This window comes from Microcaecilia unicolor, chromosome 2 (assembly GCF_901765095.1).
Source record: "Microcaecilia unicolor chromosome 2, aMicUni1.1, whole genome shotgun sequence".
In the NCBI taxonomy this organism is placed as follows: domain Eukaryota; kingdom Metazoa; phylum Chordata; class Amphibia; order Gymnophiona; family Siphonopidae; genus Microcaecilia; species Microcaecilia unicolor.
The window spans coordinates 659,352,964-659,371,861 of record NC_044032.1 but is presented as its reverse complement, the minus strand read 5'-3'; the positions used below and the strand labels follow the sequence as shown (position 1 = coordinate 659,371,861).

Sequence of the window (18,898 nt, the reverse complement as noted above, 5' to 3'; positions counted from 1 at the left end):
TGTCCGGGTTTGTTCTCTGTCTGTATGCGAAGCCTCAGCCTTTGTGAGTTCCCTAGTCAGTGTGTGGGACGGCTGTGGCTTCAGACCCTTGGCCTGTATTCCTGGTTTACTCTGTTTGCTCTGCTGTCTGCCCAAGACCCTTGGCCTGTTTCCTGGTTTGCTCTCTTTACCCTGAATCCTGCCTTGCCTAGCCTGTGTGCCTACCCTGCTTGTATATCCTGAGTGTGTATCCTGTATCTGTCTAGCTAATGTGTATTTCCAGGGTGTTTATTCCTGTATCCTGTCTTCACCTAGCTAGAGGGTTTACCCTGTGGGCATTCCCGGATCCCTGTTCTGCCTAGTGTGTATGCTGCCCTAGTCCTTGCTCCTGCTAAGCTTCTGTACGCCTTGTGTTCCTTGGTCTGTCTTCTGGGTCTTGCTAGTGGCTGTGCAGCAGCACACTGGCAGAGTGTAGTTCCTAGTCTAGTTTTCCTCGTGTTTCCTAGACCCAGGGTGGGTCCTCTGGTTCTCCAGTTCCGGCCCTGTCCTGCAAGACCTGCCGGCCACATGCACGTTGGAGCTCTACTCTAGCGGAACGGTGGCCAAGCGCAGGTGAAGCGGATCCTGTGCTGCTGGTTCCAGCTGCCTACTTCCAATCCAGAGTTCCAGTCCGGTCCTTCCTTATGCCCAGCTCCAGGGTGGTCTTGCCTGCCGCTGCCGCTCCTCGGCAGTGGCCCAAGGGCTCACGAACTTCAGTTCCGCCTCGAGAACCTGATAGAATGCCAAGGCCCTCGAGAACGCGGCAGGAGGCTAGGGCTTTTCAGCTTGGAGAAGAGATGGCTGAGGGGAGACATGATAGAGGTATATAAAATAATGAGTGGAGTGGAACAGGTGGATGTGAAACGTCTGTTCATGCTTTCCAAAAATACTAGGACTAGGGGGCATGCGATGAAACTACAGTGTAGTAAATTTAAAACAAATCGGAGAAAACGTTTCTTTACCCAACGCGTAATTAAACTCTGGAATTCGTTGCTGGAGAACGTGGTGAAAGCGGTTAGGTTGGCAGAGTTTAAAAAGGGGTTAGACGGTTTCCTAAAGGACAAGTCCATAAACCACTATTAAATGGACTTGGGAAAAATCCACAATTCCAGGAATAACGTATAGAATGTTTGTACGTTTGGGAAGCTTGCCAGGTGCCCTTGTCCTGGATTGGCCGCTGTCGTGGACAGGATGCTGGGCTCGATGGACCTTTGGTCTTTTCCCAGTGTGGCATTACTTATGTACTTATGAATTCAATGAGATTTGTTTGCCGTGATTTACCTTTGGTAAAACCATGTTGTCTCGGATCTTGCAACTTATTGTCTTCCAGGAAATTCACTATTCTTTCCTTCAGCATCGCTTCCATTACTTTTCCAATAACCAAAGTGAGGCTTACCGGCCTGTAGTTTCCAGCTTCTTCCCTATCACCACTTTTGTGAAGAGGGACTACGTCCGCCGTTCTCCAATCCCACGGAACCTCTCCTGTCTCCAAGGATTTATTAAACAAATCTTTAAGAGGACTGCCAGAACCTCTCTGAGCTCCCTCAATATCCTGGGGTGGATCCCGTCCGGTCCCATGGCTTTGTCCACCTTTAGATTTTCAAGTTGTTCATACATACTCTCTTCAGTGAACGGTGCTCTATCCACTCCATTCTCATTCGTGCTTTTGCCAGTCAATCGCGGTCCTTCTCCAGGATTTTCTTTTGTGAAAACAGAACAAAAGTATCTATTTAGCAAATTTGCTTTTTCTTCATCATCTACATAGCGGTTCGCAGCATCTTTCAGTCTCACAATTCCCTTTTTAGTCTTTCTCCTTTCACTAATATATCTGAAGAAATTTTTGGCACCCCTCCCTTCCTTTCTAGCCATTTGTTCTTCCGCTTGCGCTTTCGCCAGACGTATCTCTTGGCTTCTTTCAGTTTCATCCAGTATTCCTCTCCGTGTTCCTCTTCTTGAGTTTTTTTTTTTTGTATTTCAGGAATGCCATCTGTTTAGCCTTTATTTTCTCAGCCACTTGCTTGTATGTTTTGGATCACTGTTTTTCTGAAATATTCAACTCGTTTTTGGCTTCAGTTTCTTTGCTGACTATGGGGCTCATTTTCGAAAGAGAAGAACGTTTAAAAAGTGGAATAAAGCATCATTTGCATGGTTTTTTTTCGCCAAAACATCCAAATCATTTTTTCGAAACCCATTTTCCAGACGTTTTTCTATGCTGTTCTTCTGCAGTACATCCAAATCTGAAGGGGGCATGTTAAGGGCTGGGTTTGGTCATTCCTAAGACTTGGACGTTTTTCAGCACCATAATGGAAGAAAAGAAAACATCCAGGAGTGAAACTAAGATGTTTTGGTCTAGACCTGTTAATAATTACTAAGCCACAAAAAAGTGCCCTAAATGATCATAAGACCACTGGAGGGATAAAGGAATGACCCCCCCCCCCCCCCTTACATCCTCAGTGGTTACTGACCCTCTCCCACCCTCCAATGATGTGAAAGAAACAGTAAATTCCAACCTCTGACAGCTTCAGATGTTATAGCCAGTTCTATGAAAGCAGCAAGCAGGTCCCTGGAGTTGCCTAGTGAGGTGCAGTGGACTGTGAAGAACAGGACCCTGGCCCATAATGCACTCTATCTGTTACACTTGTGGTGGAAATTGTGAGCCCTCCAAATACCCACATATAAGTGACACCTGCAGCCATTAGGGCTATTGTAGTGTTGTACCGTAGGTTTTTGGTGGGTTTTGTAGGGCTCACTATGTAATGTAAAGGAGCAACGGTGAGATGTGTACCTAGGAGCTCTTATGTGAAGTACACTGCAGTGCCCCCTGGGGGGTGCCCCACTACTATGCTGGGATGTCTGTGTGGCCAGTCTACTAAGACTGCTGGCTTTCTACTTCTCTATTGCTTGATTTTGTACATTTTTCACTAGGACTTTTTTTTTTTTTTTTTTTTTTTTAAATGGGCTAAAAAAACACAAAGCACAAAAACATCTAGCAAGTGGCTATTTTCAGAAAAAAAAGATGTTTTGCTCTTTCGAAAGTTGCAATATTTACTGTTCGGATTTTAAACGTTTTGAGCAAGACATCCAAAGTCAGACTTACACATTATATATAAAAAAAAAATGACCCTCCTCATGATATTAGAGCTTCTAACATTTGTTGATATTTACCGTATTTTTCGGACTATAAGACGCACTTTTTTCCCCCAAAATTTGGGAGGAAAATGGGGGGTGCGTCTTATAGTCCGAAGGTAGACTTCTCCCTACTCACGCGATCTTCCCTGGTGGTCTAGTGACGTCGGGGCAGGAAAGAGCCTCCTCTTTCCTGCCCAGCACGCTGCTCTCCATCCTCCTGTATGCAGCCTGACGGTCTCGGCGAGATTCAAAATGGCCGCCGAGATGTCAATTCTCGGCGGCCATTTTGAATCTTGCCGAGACCGTCAGGCAGCAATGCATATAGGAGGATGGAGAGCAGCGCGCTGGGCAGGAAAGAGGGGGCTCTTTCCTGCCCCGACGTCACTAGACCACCAGGGAAGATCGTGTGAGTAGGGAGAAGTGGTGACAGGGCCGGGGGGAGGGCGGGATTCAGACAAGACGCACCGGAGCACCTAGGTTTTAGAGTTGGGAAAAAGGAAAAAAAAAATTTTTCCTATTTCCCTCCTCTAAAACCTAGGTGCGTCTTATGGTCCGGTGCGTCTTATAGTCCGAAAAATACTGTAGTTGAATTTGTTCTTCTTCCATCTGTGCTTTATTTCCTGTGTTTCTGGCTGCCACATGCTCCCTTTGCTTAATGGTGGTCAAGATGATATGTTTTTCAAATGCGTTTTTACTTTTTTTTTTTTTTCTTCCGCATGTCGTGTGGTTATGACTGAATAATTTTCATTCCATCACGTTATTTTCCAGATAGTTCACATTATCCAGGTTTTCTTTCGCATATTTTCACAAACTTATCAGAAACGTCATTGTCTAGAAAAGGTTTTCTTCTGAGAATGATCTCATATTATTGTATGGTTTAAATTATGATTGTTAAGGCATTTAAAAAAGTTATTAACTACATCAAATTTTATGTCTGATTCAGAGCTATGTAATGCCATATTTTGATTATTGCAATGCTTTGTTGCTTGGCTTACATAGATCACAGCTTAAAGCTTTACAAGTTGCCCAAAATTCAATGGCTAGAGCCTTAATGAATGCTGGTAGATTTGAGCATATTATGCCTATATTGAAATCTTTGCACTGGCTACCAATTGAATCTATATATATAAAAAGCACTACCAACGTTCTATGAAGCCTCCAGCCGGAAGTGTGAAGTGCCAGAGATATCCGGTTTCCCCATGAGTGAAGGAAAACAGCACAGCACGAAATCCCAGGAAACAATGAAGGACTCAGAGGGGGGAGGGGAGAGAGATGCCCTCACTCTCTCTGTAACACAAACACAGAACAGCAGGAAACTTAACACTGTGGACTCGGAGGGGGGAGGGGGAGGGAGAGAGGGCAGAGGGCAGGGACACACACACTCCCACATGCACACTCTGAAGAAAACCTTGCTAGCCCCCGTTTCATTTGCATCAGAAACGGGGCTTTTTTACTAGTTTCTTAGTAAATTCAAAATTCTTCTGTTGGTATTTTTTTTAAATAGTTTATTTATCATTTACAAAACCAAGCAAAATACAAGAAAGTATCAGCTTCAAAACAAGGGCATGTATCACCCCATGATTCTTCAGCATGTGGCCAATACAATAACAGAACTGAAGCCAACAGAAACATACTCCCCTTCCTCCAACCCCCCCCCCCCCCCCCGAAATTCCCATCCCTTCCCCAATGAGGGTGGAGTGGCACAAAGAGGTTCACAAGCAGAGTTGTGTTACTGACATTAAGTGCCTAATGTTGGGTTCATCATGGATGCCTCCTGTCCCATGTTTGGTGAAAAGACTCAAGGGTGTTTCTCTTAAGCGCCATCAGCTTAGACATCAAATAGACATGATTCACTTTGGATAAGAGGATAGCCCTGCCTGGAAGGGTACGTGCTTTCCAAGAGGAGACCAGGGTCAATTGGCCAGCTGTGACGATCAGATGAATCAATCTCCTTTTATGTAAGGCTTTAGTAAAGGCCCCAATATTAAGTAGACAGCCAGCCAGTGGCATGCCCAGTATATCAGAAGCCACTTGCATGAATTGATCCCAATAAGTTTGAGCCATGGGACATTACTACCAGATGTGTACCAGAACCCTGCCAACACAAGTCACTACCTACCCTCCCACACATAGCTTTAAGTCTGATGGGGGTATAGTAGAATTGATAAGGCATTTTGTAGCCATTCTGTATCATATGAGCTGCTATAGACACTTGTAACAAGGAAGTAAGGTGTTTCAGCCTTTATCATCAAAAATATAACCCAAAGTGTTATCCCACATCGTTGTATAATGGGTCGGTAGGGGAAGCTGGAGTAACAAACCCAGTAAAATCTAGTGATGCTTCTACTGCTACCCCCTTGTACCGCCCTTTCCAGAGGGGTCTCCTCCAATACTAGCTGTGCCCAAGCCCAACACCTGTTGATAAGTAATTCCTCTGTGTAAGGCCATACTCTTCTCTTCTTCTCTAAGCGCTTCATAAGTTATCACAACACCTTCCTCTACCAGTTGTTCCAGTGCAGTCAACCTTTCCCTGCCCAAGTTAGGAAACTCCCATCCTGTTGTCCAGGGGAGTCTTCCTTTGGTATTTAAGATTCTAAATGGCCAGCTGTCGGAAGCACAACAATTATATTTGAACATAACTTCACATCAAGTTATAAGGTTAAATGAGTACAGAGCAACTATATTTTATATAGCAGGTCCCACTTTCTGAAATAATCTACCATTAAGGCTACAAAAATTGCAAGGAAAAGATGAGGGTCATATTGGCAATTGTTTTAGAATGATTCTAAAGTTTTTAATATGGTTTTATGTTTATAAGTTGTATATTATATATGTGAAATTGTAAACCGCTAAGAACTGTTGGATTGTCCGGTATAGAAAAGATTAAATAACTAAATAAAGAATGCTGTACTGCAGTGATTCGTAAACCTGTTCTGGGGGAACCCCAGCCAGTCTGGTTTTCAGGATATCCATAATGCATACGCTGCCTCCTTGATCTGCAAACCTATTCATGCATATTCATTGTGGGTATTCTGAAAACGACTGGCTGAGGTTTCCCTGAGACAGGTTTGGGAATCACTTCTCTACTATGAACCTGGGAATAACTCTTCCATTTTTAACAAACCTTTCAGCAGGTTGTTTGCGGTGAAGATTTGACCCGTTTTCAGTCAGTTTTATCAGATTTGTCTTTAGTCTTCACATCTTGCGTGTACTTCAACAGTTTCATGCAACTTCCATTTCTTCAGTGTTTCTGATAGTTGAATTGGTGGCTGGAAGTGTTAAAGTTTTTAATACCTGCTTTGTAAGAGAGAATTATTTCAATTTTAAATGCTGAGCCCACAGTTGTCGAAAGTAGGCAGAACAGTTGCACTGTGAGAGGTTGGAATGGTTAGAGCATTGGTTCTGCCTTGGAATTGTCTTAACCTGACTGGCTGAAGGCGAAAGGGTCACAAAACTTTTGGGGGACTTATTAATTTTTCAGAAACAAATAGTAATGAAACAACTGGAAAGATATCTTAGCTTTTGTACCTGTCATATTCACCTTATTATTTCTTACATAGTAACATAGTAGATGACGGCAGAAAAAGACCTGCATGGTCCATCCAGTCTGCCCAAGACAAACTCATATGTGTATACCTTACCTTAAATTTGTACCTGTCCTTTTCAGGGCACAGACCATATAAGTCTGCCCAGCAGTATTTCCCGCCTCCCAACCACCAGTCCCGCCTCCCATCACCGGCTCTGGTACAGACCGTATAAGTCTGCCCTCCCCTATCCTCGCCTCCCAACCACCAACCCCTCTTCCCCCCAACTGCTCCGCCACCCAATTTCAGCTAAGCTTCTGAGGATCTATTCCTTCTGCACAGGATTCCTCTATGCATATCCCACGCATGTTTGAACTCCGTTACCGTTTTCATCTCCACCACCTCCCGCGGGAGGGCATTCCAAGCGTCCACCACCCTCTCCATGAAAAAATACTTCCTGATATCTTTCCTGAGTCTGCCCCCCTTCAATCTCATTTCATGTCCTCTCGTTCTACCGCCTTCCCATCTCCGGAAAAGATTCGTTTGCGGATTAATACCTTTCAAATATTTGAACGTCTGTATCATATCACCCCTGTTCCTCCTTTCCTCCAGGGTGTACATGTTCAGGTCAGCAAGCCTCTCTTCATACGTCTTGGAACGTAAATCCCATACCATCCTCGTAGCTTTTCTTTGCACCGCTTCCATTTTTTTAACATCCTTCGCAAGATACGGCCTCCAAAACTGAACACAATACTCCAGGTGGGGCCTCACCAACGTCTTATACAGGGGCATTAAAACCTCCTTTCTTCTGCTGGTCACTCCTCTCTCTATACAGCCTAGCAATCTTCTAGCTACTGCCACCGCCTTGTCGCACTGTTTCGTCGCCTTCAGGTCCTCAGATACTATCACCCCAAGATCCCTCTCCCCGTCCGTGCCTATCAGACTCTCCCCGCCTAACACATACGTCTCCCTTGGATTTCTACTCCCTAAGTGCATCACTTTGCATTTCTTCGTATTGAATTTTAATTGCCAAACGTTAGACCATTCTTCTAGCTTCTTCATATCTTTTTTCATGTTTTTGTTAAAATCAACAAATAGTAATTCCATATCATCAAGCTGATCAATCCATAGACTGGTGGGTTGTGTCCATCTACCAGCAGGTGGAGATAGAGAGCAAACTTTTGCCTCCCTATATGTGGTCATGTGCTGCCGGAAACTCCTCAGTATGTTCTCTATCTCAGCAGGTGGTGGTCACACACAGCAGCAGCTCTGGCTAGGCCTCCAAGCCTAATCCTTAGGTTTTGTTGAGGCCTGGGGTTGAGGGCTCTTTTGAGCAAGTGCAAACCTGGTGGTGCCAGGTCCCTCCTTTTCTCCCCCCTCCCGCTGGCTCCGTTTAAAAAAAAAAAAAAAAAATTTTAAACGTCTTTAAAGGCGTTTAATTCGACGTTTCTTTAAACGTTCATTGCAGCTACTCACTGGGACACCAGTTCGTTACAGCTCGGAGCGGCAAGCAGGTAATTTTACCTTTTTATAGCGGGCAGGGGGTTCCCCGATTCTTCTCCTCGTGGCATATGGCGTCGGAGGGCGAGGGCGCAAAGGGTCGCTCCCCGGATCGCTGGAGCGCTTCTAGAGGGGATGCGGGGGTTTTACAACCTGATTCGCCCTTGATGGGTGACAGTTTAGTGACCGATGAATGTCCCGGTCGTTCCTCCGGCGTGGCGGTTTTTTCCCGCCATAAACGCCCATCCCCCGCTCCTCGCCTCCGCCATCTTGGCCGGCCACGCGGCTCGGACGGCTTCTTCGTGGGCCGCCCTTGAGGTTGGAGACATTAATGCCATGAACGCCCTTAATTTGGGCGACGGCACAAGCGGCTAAAGTTAAGCGCCGTTCTTCCCGCGCGGCTCCTTCGCGGAGTTTCGCGCCGGACGCCATTTTGGATGCGCAGCATGTCTCTCCCCCGCTATTGCGAGCGCCGGTTGAGAGTGCGTCTAGGGCTGTTGCCCAGGCTGCGGAAGTGCACAGTCTGGGGGGTTTCTCCCCCGAGTTTGTTTTGCTGCTGCATCAGGCTTTCCTCATGCAAAACGCTGCCCCTGCTCCCTCTTCTGATAAAGAGGTTGAGGTTCCCAGAGGTAAACGCCCTCGGGTTGATTTCCAGGCCTTGGAGGACTTTGTCTCCTCCGATGTAGATGAGGGCAGCGTGTCTGAGGTCTCCCAACGGTCCTTTGCGGATTCCTTGGAGGAGATAGATCCCCGCTCGGATGGAGCGGATGACCCCTCTGCAGCGCGGCTTTTTAGCCCAGAGGATTTGCCCAACCTGTTTTTACAGGCCATGGACACTTTGAAGATTTCCTCTCCGGAGGACGTCTCTCCCTCAGCCCCTGTTGGCTCTGCCATTATGCTGGGGACGAAGCGCCCGCCTAGATCCTTCCACGTGCATGATGCCATGCACACCTTAATTGCGGCTCAATGGGATGTCCCGGAAACGAGCCTTAAAGTGGCTAGGGCTATGTCCCGCCTCTATCCTTTGGCTGTGAGTGAACGTGAGGCCTATCTGTGGCCTACCGTGGATTCTTTAATCACTGCGGTGACTAAGAAAACGGCGTTGCCGGTGGAAGGTGGCACGGCCCTAAAGGACGCCCAAGACAGAAGATTGGAGGCGGCCTTAAGGTCGTCCTTTGAGGCAGCTGCTTTAAGTTTGCAGGCCTCAGTTTGCGGCTCCTATGTGGCCAGGGCGTGCCTGACTATGGTGCAGCGGGCTTCCCCCTCGGATCTTTCCTTGAGGGCTGATTGGCCGGCCCTGGAATCGGGCTTAGCCTATTTGGCAGACTTGCTGTATGATGTCTTGAGAGCCTCAGCTAAAGGCATGGCTCAGACAGTCTCTGCGCGGCGGTGGCTTTGGCTGAAACATTGGTCTGCTGACCACGCCTCTAAATCCCGCCTGGCTAGATTGCCTTTTAAAGGCAAGCTGCTCTTTGGGGTTGAGCTGGACAAAATCGTGACCGATCTCGGCACGTCTAAGGGCAAGAAATTACCAGAGGTCAGGGCTCGGGCTAGTACTCGTCCCGGTACCTCCAGAGGACGGTTGCTGGAAGCCCGTCGGTACCGCCCGGGCAAGTCGGGTTCCTCTGCCCCCTCTTCCTTCAAGAGGAATTTCTCCCCCAGCAGCATTCCTTTCGCAGAGACCGCCATCCCGGAGGTGCTCCCTCCGGTCCTCCCCCAGGGTCTCGTACCCAATGACGGGGCCTTGGTCCACGCCCCAGTGCAGATTGGAGGACGGCTGTCCTCGTTTCTGGGCGAGTGGACCACTATAACTTCAGACGCGTGGGTGCTGGAAGTCATCAGAGACGGCTACAAGCTAGAGTTCTGCCAACCCTTAAGAGACGGGTTTGTACTCTCTCCCTGCAAGTCTCCGGTCAAGCTGTGGCAGTGCAGCAGACCTTGGACAACCTGATCCGCCTGGGTGCGGTCGTTCCGGTGCCAAAAAATCAGATTGGCAAGGGACGTTACTCCATTTACTTTGTGGTTCCAAAGAAAGGAGGTTCTGTCCGGCCTATCCTCGACCTCAAAGGGGTCAATCGGGCCTGGAAAGTGAGGCACTTTCGCATGGAGACTCTCCGCTCTGTTATAGCGGCAGTGAAGGCAGGAGAGTTCTTGGCTTCCTTGGACATCAGGGAAGCGTACCTGCATATTCCCATCTGGCCTCCTCTCCAACGCTTTCTGCGTTTTACAGTCCTGAGACGACACTTCCAGTTCAGAGCCCTCCCTTTCGGGTTGGCTACTGCTCCGCGGACCTTTTCCAAAGTAATGGGGGTCATAGCGGCCTTCCTGCTAAAGGAAGGAGTACAAGTCCATCCTTATCTGGACGACTGGTTGATCCGAGCCCCCTCTTATGCAGAGTGCGGCAAAGCTATGGACCGGGTAGTTGCTCTTGTGAGCTCCCTGGGATGGATCATCAACTGGAAGAAGAGCCAGCTGCGCCCGACTCAGTCCCTGGAGTATCTGGGAGTTCGATTCGACACCCAAGTGGGCAGAGTGTTCCTGCCAGACAATCGGATTGTCAAGCTTCAGGCTCAGGTGGACTAGTTCCTAGTAGCCTCTCCTATTCGGGCTTGGGACTACGTGCAGCTGTTGGGCTCTATGACGGCCACGATGGAAGTAGTGCCCTGGGCCAGGGCTCATATGAGACCCCTACAGCTATCTCTGCTGCTGCGCTGGACTCCGATGTCGGAGGATTATGCTGTGCGCCTTCCCATGGACCCAGCAGTGCGCAAGGCGCTGAGCTGGTGGACGCAGACAGACAAGTTGTCTGCAGGATTGCCTCTGGTGACCCCGGAGTGGATTGTCGTCACGACAGACGCCTCTTTGATGGGCTGGGGAGCCCACTGCTTGGGAAGGACAGCGCAGGGGCTCTAGTCTCCTGCAGAGGCAAGTGGTCTATCAACCTCCTGGAACTCAGAGCCATTCGGTTGGTGTTATTGGAGTTCATCCCGGTACTGGTGTTGTAGCCTGTACGGGTCCTGTCGGACAATGCCACGGCTGTGGCCTATATCAACCGCCAGGGAGGTACCAAGAGCGCCCCTCTAGCCAAGGAGGCTATGAGTCTTTGCCAGTGGGCGGAAGCGAACCTGGAGCAGCTTTCAGCGGCCCACATTGCCGGAGTCATGAATGTCAAGGCGGACTTTCTCAGTCGCCATACCTTGGAGCCCGGAGAGTGGCAACTATCTGCTCAGGCGTTCTTGGACATCACGAAGCGCTGGGGCCAGCCGAGCCTAGATCTGATGGCGTCATCGGCCAATTGCCAAGTGCCGCGCTTTTTTCAGCAGAGGACGGGACCCTCGATCCCTGGGAGTAGATGCTCTTCTCCAACAGTGGCCGACACAAGAGCTCCTCTATGTGTTCCCGCCCTGGCCCATGTTGGGCAGGGTGCTAGACCGGGTGGCAAAGCATCCCGGCAGGGTAATCCTGGTGGGTCCGGATTGGCCCAGACGTCCCTGGTATGCGGACTTGATCAGGCTCTCAGTCGACGATCCTCTGCGGCTGTCAGTGGAGCAGGGCCGGTTACATCAGGGTCCCGTGGTGATGGAGGATCCCTCTCCCTTTGGTCTTACGGCCTGGCTATTGAGCGGCAGCGTCTGAGGAAGAAGGGCTTCTCAGACAAGGTCATCGCCACTATGCTGAGAGCGAGGAAACGCTCTACTTCTACTGCTTACGCCAGGGTTTGGCGTATCTTTGCAGCATGGTGTGAAGCAGGCTCACTTTCTCCCTTCACTGCTCCAATTTCTTCAGTGTTGGCGTTCCTGCAAGAAGGTCTGGAGAAAGGCCTGTCGCTCAGTTCCCTTAAAGTCCAGGTAGCGGCTCTGGCTTGCTTCAGGGGCCGCCTGAAGGGTGCTTCCCTGGCTTCGCAGCCAGATGTGGTGCGCTTTCTCAAGGGAGTTAATCACCTGCGCCCTCCTCTGCACTCAGTGGTGCCTGCGTGGAATCTCAGCCTGGTGCTAAGAGCATTGCAGAAGCCGCCTTTTGAACCCTTGTCGAGGGCATCTCTGAAAGACCTGACGTTGAAAGCAGTCTTTTTGGTGGCTATCACTTCAGCCAGAAGAGTTTCCGAGCTCCAGGCGCTCTCATGTCGAGAGCCTTTTCTGCAGTTCACTGAGGCAGGAGTGACTATTCGCACAGTGCCTTCCTTCCTGCCCAAGATTGTTTCTCGCTTCCATGTGAATCAGCAGCTCTGTCTCCCTTCCTTTCGTAGGGAGGACTACCCAGAGGAGTACTCTGCTCTTAAATATCTGGATGTGAGACGAGTCATCTTCAGATACTTGGAAGTGACCAATGATTTCCGGAAATCGGATCATCTGTTTGTCCTGTTTGCAGGTCCTCGTAAGGGTCTGCAGGCTGCTAAGCCTACAGTGGCAAGATGGGTCAAGGAAGCCATTGCAGCGGCTTATGTGGCCGCGGGGAAGGTGCCGCCTATCCAGCTGAAGGCTCACTCCACGAGAGCTCAGGCGGCCTCGATGGCAGAGGCCGGATCCGTCTCCTTGGAAGAGATATGCAAGGCGGCAACTTGGGCTTCGGCTCATACATTCTCCAAGCATTACCGTTTGACTGTGGCTGCACGGGCGGAGGCCCGGTTTGGAGCTTCAGTGTTGAGGTCAGGGATTTCAATGTCCCGCCCTGGGTGAGTACTGCTTCGGTACATCCCACCAGTCTATGGATTGATCAGCTTGATGATATGGAAGGTAAAATTATGTATAATCATACCTGATAATTTTCTTTCCATTAATCATAGCTGATCAATCCATAGCCCCTCCCAGATATCTGTTCTGTTTTTATTCTGGTTGCATTTCAGGTTCAAGTTTAGTCTTCAGTTATTTCAGAAAGACTTCGTGTTCAAGTTCTTTCACTTGGATTCTTCAAGAGTTGAGACGAGTTTGTGTTACAGTGAGCTGCTGCATTCCTCTCCCCTCCGTTTTACGGGGCTGGATTGAGACATAAATTCTGCCGGCACTCCCTCCCGCTTCGTGCGGCTGTAGGGCAGCTTTGTACCCCTCCCGCTTCGGCGGTGTTAGGGTCAGTCAGCTCCTCCCGCGGTTGCGGTTGCAGGATAAGCCAGATCCCCCCGCATCGGCGGGGTGGTGTCCCTCCCCCGCTCCGCGGGGATGAGCTGGACGGATTCCCCTCCCCCACTTGTGTGGGGATGAGCTGGTTAATTCCCCTCCCCCGTTTCGGCGGTGGTGAGCTGGGCAGAGTGTCCCTTCGTGGGTGTAATTCTCTAAGTGCTGAGTCCTGCGGATGGAGCTTTGATATCGACATACTGAGGAGTTTCCGGCAGCACATGACCACATATAGGGAGGCAAAAGTTTGCTCTCTATCTCCACCTGCTGGTAGATGGACACAACCCACCAGTCTATGGATTGATCAGCTATGATTAATGGAAAGAAAATTATCAGGTATGATTATACATAATTTTACCTTATGCTTTAAAATTTGCCACAAGATATAGTGTGCAACTTTATATCATGTTGAAGTTGTGTCAGCGTCTGTTAACCTAGGGATTCACTGCAATATGCAGTTCGATCAGCAGTACCTAAACTTTTTCACATAACTGTAAAAGACCACCAGAACATGCTTCATAACCTCTCCCCTCCTTCTTTGAAGGGTAGACCTATAGGACTCAAGTTGTTTGTAAAGCATTGACTCATTGTAACCTCCAGTTCAGTGTTTTTTAAGCTGGTCCAGGGGTGGGCAACCTTGGTCCTCGAGGGCTTCAATTCAGTCAGGTTTTCCGCAATGAATTTTCATGAGATTGATGTGCATGCAGCGCCTCCATTGTATACAAATAGATCTCATGCATATTCATTGGGGGAAATCCTGAAAACCCGACTCGGTTGAGGAGCAAGATTTGCCCACACCTGCTCTAGCTAGGCTGGTTTTCAAGAGGTCCACAACGAATAAGTATGAAATAGATTTGGAGTGGAGGAGTGGCCTAGTGGTTAGGGTGGTGGACTCTGGTCCTGGGGAACTGAGTTCGATTCCCACTTCAGGCACAGGCAGCTCCTTGTGACTCTGGGCAAGTCACTTAACCCTTAACCCTCCATTGCCCCATGTAAGCCGCATTGAGCCTGTCATGAGTGGGAAAGCATGGGGTACAAATGTAACTAAAATAAAAAAAAAAAAATTACATGCAACGGAGACAGGGCATGCAAGTGAATATCCCTTTTTGATATTCTTCAAACCAGACTGGCTAGTGGTGCTTCAGGACCTGCTTGAGGAACAGTGCTGTAGATGGTAAAGGACAGCTGTAGATTATCTGTTGGACATTTGTCTAATTTTCCTGCTCAGTATTCAAAACAACTCGAGTCCCTCCTTTCAGGACCCTAACTTTCCTAAAATTAGGCACCTAATTGAAGCCTGCTATACACTTTTCTAGGCATCTAAATCTGTCAGCAGCTGTTTCCAGCTTCATTCCCTGGCCTTGGATAGGGAAAACTTCCAGTTTCTCAGCTCTGAGCACCTAATCCTTAAGTGTGAATGTATGATTGAGACAGGACATGTCTCCCCAGCTATTATATCCATGCATGTGTGTGCCTGAGGGGCTGGGTAAGTTCCTCCAACCTGTTCGTTGTGTGAAAGAGATGTTTTCAGTCCCGTCGTGTGTGATTGTATCTGCATCTTCTCCTTTGCCCCCCCCCCCCCCCAATGTGTATGTGTGTTGGGGGAGGCGAGCTGCCTCTCCTCAAATGTTTTGTTGTTCTTGTGTATATAGTAGGGTTTTTAGCCTCAGTATTTCTACTTAAAAAAAAAATTGTTTAATTTTCTTGATCTTCAGGATTAGCGGACAGGTTTGAAGAGTACCCAAAGCTGCGAGAACTCATCAGGCTGAAGGATGAGCTCATTTGTAAATCTAACACTCCCCCAATGTAAGTACTGACCGATTTTGTGCTCACCTCCTGCTCTGCAGCTTGTTTATTCTCCCTTCTTCAGTCTCCCCAAAATAATTATGCAAGACTTTGGAGAAAATGTACCGTATTTTTCGGACTATAAGATGCACCGGACCATAAGACGCACCTAGGTTTTAGAGGAGGGAAATAGGAAAAAATTTTTTTTTCCTTTTTCCCTCCTCTAAAACCTAGGTGCTCCGGTGCGTCTTGTCCGAGTTCGGGATCGCCCTCCCCTACTCACGTCAGCGATGTTCCCTGGTGGTCTAGTGACGTCGGGGCAGGAAAGAGCCCCCTCTTTCCTGCCCAGCGCGCTGCTCTCCGTCCTCCTCCGTCCTCCTGTATGCTGCCTGACGGTCTCGGCGATGTTCAAAATGGCCGCCGAGAGTCTCGTCGGCCATTTTGAATCTCGCCGAGACCGTCAGGCAGCATACAGAAGGACGGAGGAGGACGGAGGGCAGCGCGCTGGGCAGGAAAGAGGGGGCTCTTTCCTGCCCCGACGTCACTAGACCACCAGGGAACATCGCTGACGTGAGTAGGGGAGGGCGATCCCGAACTCGGGGGGAGGGCGATCCGGAATCGCTACCTTCGGACTATAAGATGCACCCCCCATTTTCCTCCCAAATTTTGAGGGACCCACTGGGCATGTTTCACAGGTTAGGATTTGGTTGGTGGAGTTTTAAAGAAAATAGCTTATCATGTTGCTACTGATGTGCACTGGCAGGAGTAAATGTAGCTTACTAGCATATTACTACTACTACTACTTGACATTTCTAAAGCGCTACTAGGGTTACGCAGCGCTGTACAATTTAACATAGAAGGACAGTTCCTGCTCAAGGAGCTTACAATCTAAAGGACAAATGTACAGCATATTGAGTAGCTGTGTCCTGCTTCCTATCTCGTAGCAGCTCTAGTCTGATGGCAGTTGCTGGTGTAGTTCTGTCGGCTTCCTGTATCATCTGAGCACTGCAATGTGCTGGCAGGAGCTGGTTGGTTGGGCCCTTGTTAAAGACAGGACAGGCATGTTGAAGTACTCCTTACTAATGAGCAGTCAGCTTATCATCTCCCCTTGTGAAATCTGCAGGTATTTACAGGCAGATCTGGAAACGTTTGATGTCCGAGAGTTGAAGAGCACATTTGATGTCATTCTCCTGGAGCCGCCATTGGAAGAATATTACCGGGAGACGGGAATCACAGCCAGTGAGAAGTGTTGGACCTGGAATGATGTAAGGCTTGTTTTTTTTTTTTTCTTAAATGCATGCTCCAAGGACAAGCAAACCATATTCTCACATTTGGGTGATGCCATCCACGTCGCCTGGTGCGGAACTTAAAACACCTTAACCAGGATGCAACCAGGCTGCTGGCACTAACTTTTAAAAAGTAGATCAGCTTTTAGGGGAAGGGGGAAATCGTTAACAGAGAATGACAAACATGAATCTACTCAATTTAGTGAGGGATCAGCCCTAGGTTTCGGACCATCCCCGTTCGTATGGCTGTTATGTTATTGCTATGGCGGTGGGAGTTATCTTGATTCTGTTAGCATACATGAAGAAATGACGCTTAATTGTAAAGAGAGGAGAGACAATATGTAACGGGAGAAGGGGGGGGGGGGGGGAGGAAAAAATGAACAATTCGCACAAATTTATGGTTCTAACGTATTATTGAATGTTCAATAAAAAATGTTTTAAACTAAAAAGTAGAGCAGCTTTTAAACTAGGGGGGGGGGGGGGGGGGGGGGGGGGGGGAAGCCGACAGTCACACAGGAGCGCATGGTTCAGTGTGGAGTATCCTTGAAGGATACTATTGAAACAGGACATTCAGGGAATCCCAGTAGAGAGGTTTCAACAGTGCTGAAAGAAAGCCAGACATGGTTAAGGAGCGAGCAGGATAAAGGATGCACATTATCCCCGTCAACTTCTAAGCAACTTGTAGAAGCGAGGGAAAAACACAATTTGAAGTTCCTATATACAAACGCTAGAAGCCTAAAAAATAAGATCGGAGACTTAGAGTTTGTAACAGTAAATGATGAGGTAGATATAATATCCCACCAGCAAAAATTGTTGTAATATGACTGTGACTTGCCAGCTATACTTTCCTGTTGCAAGATTTGACAACACCAACTTCATCATCGGTTCCCAATAATTTCAATTATTTTCACCCAAATTCTTAAAATGTCTTAGATCTTACTAAATATTCAGTGGTCACTGAAAATTCAATATGTTGCACTTCAATATGTTAAATACTCATCTTAGAAATAACGCTGCAGATGTCATATCCTATATAATAATTTGCACCTCCAACGTTCCATCGCTGTCTGGCTGGGTTCATAACATTGCCTGACATCAGCCAGCCTCCAGCGTTCTATTCCACCTCACTGCCCCGCCCTCTTGTCAAAAATGTAATGACATCAGAGGGTGGAACAGTGAGAGGGAAGGGAACACTGGAGGCGAGCTGACGTCAGGATGTTACCAACGGAAGGGAAGCCAGCCAGTCCATCCAGAAAACGATGAGGTACAAAGGAAGAGAGAATCGCGGCACATCGAAGGTAGGGCAGAGCAGAATCGATGGACATGGATGGGAGGAGAGGACAGGAGAGAAGAGAATCGCGGGACACGGATGGGAGGGCAGGGAAGAGGAGAATCGCTGGACATGGAGGGGATGGGAAGGGGAGGGAAGGGAAGAATCGCTGGACATGCAGGAGAGAGACAAAAAAATTGCTTACAAGAGAGCCTTTCTAGGGCCCGTTTCATTGTTGAGGAAACGGGCTGGGTTCCACTAGTATGTCATATTACAACAGTTTTTGCTGGTGAGAGATTCTACGTATTGATTATCCCATTCAAGATATATTTTGGATTTGGAAGCAAGGTAGATTTAATAGGCATCTCAGAGACTTAGTAGAAAGAGGACAGTCAATGGGACACTCTGTAAACAGGGTACAAATTGTATTGCAATGATAGAGAGGATCATATTGGGGGAGGGGGGTTGCGCTATATGTTAGAGGGAATTGAGTCAAATAAATATTCCATATGAAAGATAGCGTGGAGTCAGTGACCAGACTTGCACACAGTATTCGAGGTGCAGCCACACCATGAGGTGATACAAAGCCATTATAAAGTCTTCATTTTTGTTTTCCATTCCTTTCCTAATAATACCTAACATTCTATTTGCTTTCTTGACTGCCGCTGCACACTAAGCAGAAGATCTCAACGATGACACCTAGATCCCTTGTTGGTGACTCCTAATCTGGAACCTTGCTTCACCTAACTATAGTTCGTGTTCCTTTTTCCCACATGCATCACTTTGCACTTGCTCACATTAAACGTCATCTACCATTTAGACGCCCAGTCTCCCAGTCTTGTAAGGTCCTCTTGTAATTTTTCCAATCCTCTTGCGATTTAACAGCTTTGAATAATTTTATCACCAGCAATTTTAATTGCCTCACTAGTTACTCCCATCTCTATATCATTTATAAATATATTAAAAAGCAGTGGTCCCAGCACAGACCCCTGGGGAACCCCACTAACTACCCTTCTCCATTGGGAATACTGACCATTTAACCCTACACTCTGTTTTCTATCTTTTAACCAGTTTTGAATCCACAATAGGACACTACCTCCTATCTCATGACTCTCCAATTTCCTCTGGAGTCTTTCATGAGGTACTTTGTCAAACGACTTTTGAAAATCCAGATACACAGTATCGACTGGCTCACCTTTATCCACGTGTTTGTTCACTCCTTCAAAGAAGGTGTGCTGAAAGCACATAGCCTGTGCAACCTATGGTACTTTCAATGAG

General features: G+C 47.9%; 1 protein-coding gene across 2 annotated transcripts in view; it reads left to right on the top strand.

Moving 5' to 3' along the window:
- METTL14 (methyltransferase like 14) overlaps nucleotides 1–18,898 on the top strand; it is a 96,428-nt gene that overhangs the window by 54,695 nt on the left and 22,835 nt on the right. For both annotated transcript variants that reach the window (XM_030191799.1, XM_030191798.1), the window contains 2 exons: nucleotides 14,995–15,085; nucleotides 16,188–16,329. In XM_030191799.1, the coding sequence (XP_030047659.1) occupies nucleotides 14,995–15,085; nucleotides 16,188–16,329 (233 nt within the window). The remainder of the gene's footprint in view (nucleotides 1–14,994; nucleotides 15,086–16,187; nucleotides 16,330–18,898) is intronic.